Raw genomic sequence first — 7711 nt, 5'->3', positions numbered from 1 at the left:
CCCGGTGAACCGGAGCTGTGAGCGGGAGCTGCCCCGGGGCTGGCAGTGCCGGGGGGCCCCCGACGACCCGGGCTCAGTGCGCCGCGCCGGCACGGGCACGGTGCCCCCTCCGGGCTGGAGCCGCGGCGGGTCGCCCGCCGGTGTCCCCGGGATGCGTCCGGTGATTGACGGCTCTTTGTTTCCTCCTCGCCGGCCCCGCCGGCCCCTCCCCCGTGCGCCACCCCGCCCCGCCGCGCTCCGCATCGCACCGGCGGCACCGGCGGCACCATGGGGGCACCGGGGAGCCCCGCGCTCCTGGCGCTGCTCCTGCTGGGCGCCGCCGCCGCGGCGCGTCAGGAGCTGCAAGGTACCGGAGGGGCTCGGGGCGGAGGTGGGGCGGCCCCGAAGGGGCGGTGGAACGGGCGACAGTCGGGGGTCGGCGGCGGCAGACCCGGTCCCACGCCGCTGACAGCGGCTCTGCTCGCCCCGGGGAGCTGCGGGCAGCGGGGACGCTGGAACGTTCACCCCGAGGCGCGGGGTGGCCGCCGGTTCCGATGCTGACTCGGGGCCGCGGGGGAATGCTGCGGCGGGGGCTGACCCCGACTCCAGAGCCCCTCTCGGTCTTCCCGGTGCGTCTGCACGAGACAGGAGGGCACCCGTGCGGCAGCGGGACCGAGTTGTCCGGGCTCCTCTCTAAGCGCCCCGAGCCGGTACCGGGGGCCCGAGCGTCGCTCCGGGGTCTCCCGGTTCGGCCGCCCCTTGTTGGGGCTGGCCCGGGGGGGACTCCGCGGAGCGGGATGCAGGGAAGCCCCAGCAGCGGGGCGGGCTCCGGGCCGCGACTCTGCCGGTCTCGCCGGTGCGGGGGCTCCGCGGGTCCCGCTCGGCGGCGCGGCCGGTCCTGGAGCGCCACCGCGCGGGGGTGGCCCCGTGGCCCCCGGGGCTTCCCTGGTCCCCCCAGAGCCCGGCGGTCCAGGGACACCCCACCCCCGCTCTGACCGCACCGGCCATCCCCGTAGTCACCGGCCGGAGCTGCGGCTGCCGGTGCAGAGGCGACCCCGGTGCTCGTGTCCCGCAGTCATCGACCTGCTACTGGTGAGCGAGGCTCGGCAGATGGCCAGCGTGGCCCACAAGATCCGCATGGAGCTTCTGACCGTCAACGACGTGTACCTCCTCTCCACCTTCCGCCTGCCCCCCAAGCAGGGGGGGACCCTCTTCGGCCTCTACTCCAAGAAAGACAACACCCGATGGCTGGAGGTCTCTGTCGTGGGGAAGATCAACAAAGGTGGGTGGGTACCCTCTGCGTGGGGATGGACTGGCCCTGCTCTTGCCCCAGTGCTCTGAGACAAACGGGACTGAGTTCCTGCAGGGAAGAGCAATGGGCACACACCGGTGTGTGCCAGTTGATGGCCCCTTCCTGCTCCTCCACAGTCCTGGTGCGGTACCTGCGGGAGGACAACAAGGTGCACTCGGTCAACCTGCAGCACGCGCACGTGGCGGACGGGCAGAGCCACTCTGTCATCGTGCGCCTGAGCGGGCTGCGCAGGGACACGCTCAGCGTGGAGCTCTACGTCGACTGCAAGCAGATGGACTCCAGTGTGGGGCTGCCTGAGCTGTCTGAGATCCCCCTGGCCGAGGTGGAGTCCATCGAGGTGCGCACAGGACTGAAGGCCTACCAGAGGATGCAGGTGAGTGCTGGGGGGGATTGAGACTCCAGTCAGTGCACCCCTGGGGATGGGCAGAGCCCCCTCATGCTGACTGCATCTCCCCACACACGTCAGGGATTTGTAGAGTCGATGAAGCTGATCCTGGGAGGGTCCATGAGCCGTGTGGGGGCCCTGAGTGAGTGCCCTTTTCAAGGAGATGAGTCCATTCACACTGCAGGTAATGGTTTGGGGGGCTTATACAGTCACCTTTGTGGCCCGTGGCACAAGGAGGTGGAGGGTGACAGCACAGAGGGTTGTTCCTGTCCATCCTGGCCCACTGTCCCCACATAGGTGGGAGCTACAGTGCTGCACATGTGCTGACCAGGAGTGACCATGTGAGGTGATGCTGCTGGGGTGTGACAGCAGCATTTGGTAATGTCTCATCTCTCTCCTTGCAGTGACGAGTGTGCTGGCTTCCATCCTGGGTAAGTCCCTGCTCTGCTTCCCACGTTGCCTGGCATGAGGCATTTAGGGCTCCATGGAGGCAGAAATCCCTGCACAGCCTGTCCCAGTGCCCCATGTGGGATCAGAGGGTGTGGGGTGTGCTATGGAAAAAGGAGCCCTGTGTGACCCAGGGAGAAGGACAGGCTGTCAGGTGCCTCATCCTCCCAGCTCAGTGCCAATGGGCAGAGCAATCCTGGTCCACAGCCCTGGGAGGCTTTGTCCTGGGATTGACCTTTCCTTTCTGCTTCTGGCAGGTGAGCAGACCAAGGCGCTGGTCACGCAGCTGACCCTCTTCAACCGGGTCCTGACCGAGCTCCGGGAAGACATTAGGGACCAGGTGGGACTGAGGGGGTACTGACACTCCCTGGGCTGGAATTTCCTGGAGCTCTGTGCCAGCACCCTCCTGATGCTCCATGCTCTGCTGCCTTGCAGGTGAAGGAGATGTCTCTGATCCGCAACACCATCATGGAGTGCCAGGTCTGCGGTGAGTGCTGGCGAGGCTCTGCTCCCACCTCGGAGGGCAAAGGGCCATCTTGTCTCACCCCTCAGCTGCCTCTTCTCTCCTCAGGCTTCCACGAGCACCGGTCCCGCTGCAACCCCAATCCCTGCTTCAGCGGTGTGGACTGCATGGAGACGTACGAGTACCCTGGGTACCGCTGCGGGCCCTGCCCGCCGGGGCTGGAGGGCAACGGCACGCACTGCACTGACATCGAGGAGGTGGGCATGGTCTGGGGGGATCAGCCACCCCGGCACTGCCAGGGCTGTGCCCTGAGAAGAGGGATGCTGTGCCCGAGGATGAAGCCTGTGTCTCTCCTGGTGTTGTAGTGTGCTCATGCCAACCCCTGCTTCCCTGGCTCCAAGTGCATCAACACAGCGCCCGGGTTCCGCTGCGAGCCCTGTCCCCGTGGCTATCGAGGCAACACCGTCTCTGGCGTGGGGGTGGACTATGCCAAGGCCAGCAAGCAGGTGAGTGCAGTGCCACGGGACTGGGCCAGGTCCCCGTGGGATCTCTGGACTGCAAGACAATGCAGTGTGGAGGAGGACAGCTTCCTGGGGGCAGGAACGGGCAGAGCCACCCACAGGGAGAGGCCCCAGGTGAGCATTTCTCCCGCACTGCTCTCAGGTTTGCACAGATATTGATGAATGCAACGATGGGAACAATGGGGGCTGCGACCCCAACTCCATCTGCACCAACACGCTGGTGAGCAGCGCTGTCCCACTCCCTCCCTGGCTCCTGGGGCCACTCAGCTCCCCTCACCCTGCCCCTGCCCTCTCTCCCTCAGGGTTCCTACAAGTGCGGGCCCTGCAAGTCGGGCTTTGTGGGGAACCAAACATCCGGCTGCGTCCCACAGAGGTCCTGCAGCACTCCCACCTCCAACCCCTGCGACATCAACGGCTTCTGCCTGTTTGAGAGGAATGGGGAGATCTCCTGTGCAGTGAGCAGGGGACAGGGACAGGAGGAGGGTGTGTGGGGTACAGCATGGCAGCATTTGTCCTGCCAGGGCCCTTTTCAGCCCCTGATCTCTTCTTTATTCAGTGCAACGTGGGCTGGGCTGGCAATGGCAATGTGTGCGGGCCAGACACAGACCTGGACGGGTACCCGGACGAGCCCCTGCCCTGCATCGACAACAACAAGCACTGCAAGCAGGTGAGCTCCTGGAGGGGAGGCACAGGGGTGCAGGGCACAGGAACCACAGCAGGGCTGTGCTCCAGACCTTCTCTCCTCCCCATCCCTAATGCTGGCTGTGCCTGCAGGACAACTGCCGCCTGACGCCCAATTCTGGGCAGGAGGATGCTGACAACGACGGCATTGGGGACCAATGTGATGATGATGCTGACGGCGATGGTGTCAAGAATGTGGAGGTGGCTGTGCTGGGCAGGTGGCAATGCCAGTGGCTCTAGGAGGGCTTCTCCTTTTGGCTCAGTTCTGAGTCCCTCAAGATGCTTCTCCTGGGGAGCAGCAGGCTGGTGGCTTGGGAATGGTCTCAGAGTGCTGGAGACGTCTTTCTGTCCTGACCCCTGGGGCCTCTTGTTTGCCCACCACTGCATGCCAACATCGCCATCCTCTTCTCCACAGGACAACTGCCGGCTCTTCCCCAACAAGGACCAGCAGAACTCGGACACTGACTCCTTTGGGGATGCCTGTGACAACTGCCCCAATGTGCCCAACAATGACCAGCGGGACACAGACAGTAACGGCGAGGGGGATGCTTGTGACAATGACATCGATGGGGACGGTGAGCTGCTGTTGGGTTGACCTGGCTGTGCCAGGGGGGCTGTCCCACTGGGGTGGAGTGGGGTATCCACTCAGCACTATCCTTGCAGGGATACCCAACATGCTGGATAACTGCCCCAAGGTGCCCAACCCTCTGCAGACTGATCGGGATGAGGACGGTGTCGGGGATGCCTGTGACAGTTGCCCTGAAATGAGCAATCCCACTCAGGTATGGCTGGGCCAGGGGGCCTGGGATGAGTGGGGCCTGGCCCAGCAGGGAGCAGGGGATCCTCCTCCTTGCCCTGGGATGTCCACTGAACTAGGGCTCTGCTCTCCTCCAGACAGATATGGACAGTGACCTGGTAGGAGACATCTGTGACACCAACGAGGACAGGTGTGGACAGCACTGCAGTGGGGTGACCTCCCCATTGTGTCCATGGGGGCAGAACTGGGCTCCTGGTCCAGGGACCTGTCAGGAGGGACAGTGGGGTCTTCGGAGAACTGGCATGTGGTGCCAGATCCCCAGTATTGTCATTGCTCTGACCTTGTTCTTGCTCCCAGTGATGGGGATGGCCATCAGGACACCAAGGACAACTGTGCTGAGATCCCCAACAGCTCTCAGCTGGACTCGGACAACGATGGGCTGGGGGATGACTGTGACAACGATGATGACAATGATGGCATCCCAGACTATGTGGCACCTGGCCCAGACAACTGCCGCCTCATTCCCAATCCCAACCAGAAAGACTCGGACGGTGAGCATGGGGTGGGCAGGGGGAGGCAGATCCATGTGGGCTCAGCCCAGCCCTGACTGGGCACGTGTCCCCAGGGAACGGCGTGGGTGATGTCTGCGAGGAGGACTTTGACAATGACACGGTGGTGGACCAGCTGGATGTGTGTCCCGAGAGCGCCGAGGTGACGCTGACCGACTTCCGCGCCTACCAGACCGTCATCCTTGACCCCGAGGGGGACGCCCAGATCGACCCCAACTGGGTTGTGCTCAACCAGGTGTGGGTGCTGCGCCCCGTGTTTCTGGGGGCTGCACTGCAGGGTGGGAGCTGAGGGGACCAGGAGGTCCCCACAGGTGCTGGGGTGTCCCTCACCTAGGTGTCCCCCACAGGGCATGGAGATTGTGCAGACCATGAACAGTGACCCGGGTTTGGCTGTGGGTAAGATATGTTCACCCACCCACAGGTTTTGAGGCAGCCTCCCTGCTCCCACTGTGCAGGGGAGTGAGGGCTGGTTCTTTGCCCCACAGAGGGGTGAAGGGTGGGAGTCCTGAGGGGAGAGAAGGCTCCCCACAGCGTTTCCTGCCTGTAGGTTACACAGCCTTCAATGGGGTGGACTTTGAGGGCACCTTCCATGTCAACACCATCACCGACGATGACTACGCCGGCTTCATCTTCAGCTACCAGGACAGCGCCAGTTTCTACGTGGTGATGTGGAAGCAGACGGAGCAGACGTACTGGCAGGCCACCCCCTTCCGTGCTGTGGCTGAGCCGGGGCTGCAGCTCAAGGTGTGTGGTGGCCCCACCCACGGGCTGGGTCAGGCGCCCCTGTTGAGGTTCCCCCTAAAGCCCCCATGCACCTGCAGGCAGTGAAATCCTCGACAGGCCCTGGGGAGCACCTGCGCAACGCTCTGTGGCACACGGGCCACACGCCTGACCACGTCCGCCTGCTCTGGAAGGACCCTCGGAATGTCGGCTGGAGGGACAAGACGTCCTACCGCTGGCAGCTGGCACACAGGCCCCAGGTGGGCTACATCAGGTAAGCAGGGGGGGCGTGGGGGATGCTGGGGTGGGGGCTGCACTCACCATGGCACTGGCTGGGGTGTGGTGGGACCATACCAGTGTGGGGCACGCTGGTCACTGGTGAGAAACCAACCCCAGAGTGAACCAGCCCTGGTGAAGGAGTAACCATGAGTAAGGGTCCTGCCCTGTGGAACAACCTCAGGGGTAGGAGGATGTCCATGAGGAGGCATGGGACCACCCTAGTGAGGGGATGCTGGCCATGAGGGAGATCCAGTCCTGTGGGACCACCCCAGTGTGGGGGTAGCGGCCGTGGGGGAGCATCCAGCCCCGTGAGACCACCGCAGCGGGGGGATGTCGGGCGTGGGGAGGGGTCCTGCGCTGTGGGGCCGCAGCCGCGTTTCTCCTTTAAGGCTCCCGCCGGGGCGGCCGCGGCGGGGAGGGGGGTGGGGGGTGCTCCGCCGCGGGCCCTCCGCCCCCCGGGCCCCCGGGGCATTGTCCCGTCGCCATGGCGACCCCGCCGGAGCCTTTCACATGCAAAGCGCCCGACAAAGGCGGCGGGGCCGGGCCGGGGGCGGCGCAGGGGGCTTCAACTCGGCCACGGCGGGGGGCCCCGGCCCGAGGATCCAGCCGGTCCGGTGCCCCCAGCCCAGCCCCCCAGCAAGATGCTGCGGCTCCAGCCCGGTGCCACCGGCCCCGGGTCGGGATACCCGGGACCCGGTGCTGGTCCTGGAGGGGTCCCAGTGGGATCCAGGTGCTGGCCCGATGGCGTCTCAGTGGGTTTGGCTCTGTCGGGTACCGGCGGGGTCGCGGTGGAATCCCGGAGCTGGCCCCGGCGGGGTTCCGATGAGGGCCGGCTGACCGGTCGGGCCCCGTTCCCCTGCAGGGTCCGTCTGTACGAGGGCCCGCAGCTGGTGGCCGACTCCGGTGTGATCATCGACACCACGATGCGCGGGGGCCGGCTGGGGGTCTTCTGCTTCTCCCAGGAGAACATCATCTGGTCCAACCTGCAGTACCGCTGCAACGGTGAGCAGGGCCCCCCGGGACCCCCGCACCGGCCCGGCCGAGCATCCCCTCCCTCGCCCCTGCGGCGGGGTCAGTCCTGGGCCGGGGACTTTATCGGGGCTCGCTCCCCTCGCCGCCTCCTAACGCCCCCCGCGTTCCTCCCCACAGACACGATCCCTGCCGACTTCGAGCCCTTCCGCCGGTTCCTGCTGGAGGGACGCGAGTGACCGCGCCCGGCACGGGCCTCCCCCGCCAGCGGCACCGGTGGCGCTCCGGGCTCCCGCCGCCAGCGGCACCCGGGGGCGCACCGGGCCCCGCTGCTCCTCCCGGCCGGGCCCCGTTCCCGGCCCCCCGCGGACTTTGCACTGCCAGTACCGGGGCCCCGCAGTGCCGGGGCTCCCGCCACGCCTGCCCCGGGCGCTCCGGTCCTTGCCCCACGCCTGGCCATAAAGTTTTGAGTGTTTTCTAGCCTGCGCGCCCGGTCCCGGGGGGTTCCCGCTGGCCCGAGAGGGCCGTGGGTCCTCCCCGTTCCCCCCCGTGCTCTCGGCTCCGTCCCGCGCCGTCCTCCCGGTGGTCGCGGGGTTGCGTCAGTGCCCGGCCGGTCCCGCTGGCGCAGC

General features: G+C 66.2%; 1 protein-coding gene across 2 annotated transcripts; it reads left to right on the top strand.

The window, feature by feature from the left end:
• Positions 1–254: 254 nt before the first annotated feature.
• THBS3 (thrombospondin 3) lies at positions 255–7562 on the top strand. Of its 2 annotated transcripts, XM_033082912.1 has the most exons (23): positions 255–346; positions 1055–1261; positions 1408–1664; positions 1758–1860; positions 2081–2107; positions 2381–2463; positions 2559–2610; positions 2695–2843; positions 2952–3092; positions 3250–3327; positions 3410–3562; positions 3664–3774; positions 3882–3989; positions 4204–4363; positions 4452–4570; positions 4683–4735; positions 4903–5096; positions 5171–5349; positions 5462–5510; positions 5662–5858; positions 5936–6108; positions 6976–7115; positions 7263–7562. In XM_033082912.1, exons 1-23 carry the CDS (start codon positions 268–270, stop codon positions 7319–7321), a joined length of 2871 nt encoding a protein of 956 aa, XP_032938803.1. In that variant the 5' UTR covers positions 255–267; the 3' UTR covers positions 7322–7562. The 2 variants fall into 2 exon arrangements, with proteins under 2 accessions (XP_032938803.1, XP_032938802.1); XM_033082911.1 differs by having other exon boundaries at positions 2559–2843.
• Positions 7563–7711: the final 149 nt, after the last annotated feature.

This window comes from Catharus ustulatus, chromosome 30, assembly GCF_009819885.2.
Source record: "Catharus ustulatus isolate bCatUst1 chromosome 30, bCatUst1.pri.v2, whole genome shotgun sequence".
Classification (NCBI taxonomy): Eukaryota; Metazoa; Chordata; class Aves; order Passeriformes; family Turdidae; genus Catharus; species Catharus ustulatus.
This window is presented reverse-complemented; position numbering and strand designations above follow the sequence as displayed.

What these genes read in the sequence shown, in the direction of transcription:
- THBS3 (XM_033082911.1), top strand. Translation starts at nt 268, where the DNA reads ATGGGGGCACCGGGGAGCCCCGCGCTCCTGGCGCTGCTCCTGCTGGGC. An exon ending in TGTGCTGGCTTCCATCCTGG is followed by an intron (nt 2,108 to 2,380) that starts GTAAGTCCCTGC and finishes TGCTTCTGGCAG; the next exon opens with GTGAGCAGACCAAGGCGCTG. An exon ending in ATGCCAAGGCCAGCAAGCAG is followed by an intron (nt 3,093 to 3,249) that starts GTGAGTGCAGTG and finishes CACTGCTCTCAG; the next exon opens with GTTTGCACAGATATTGATGA.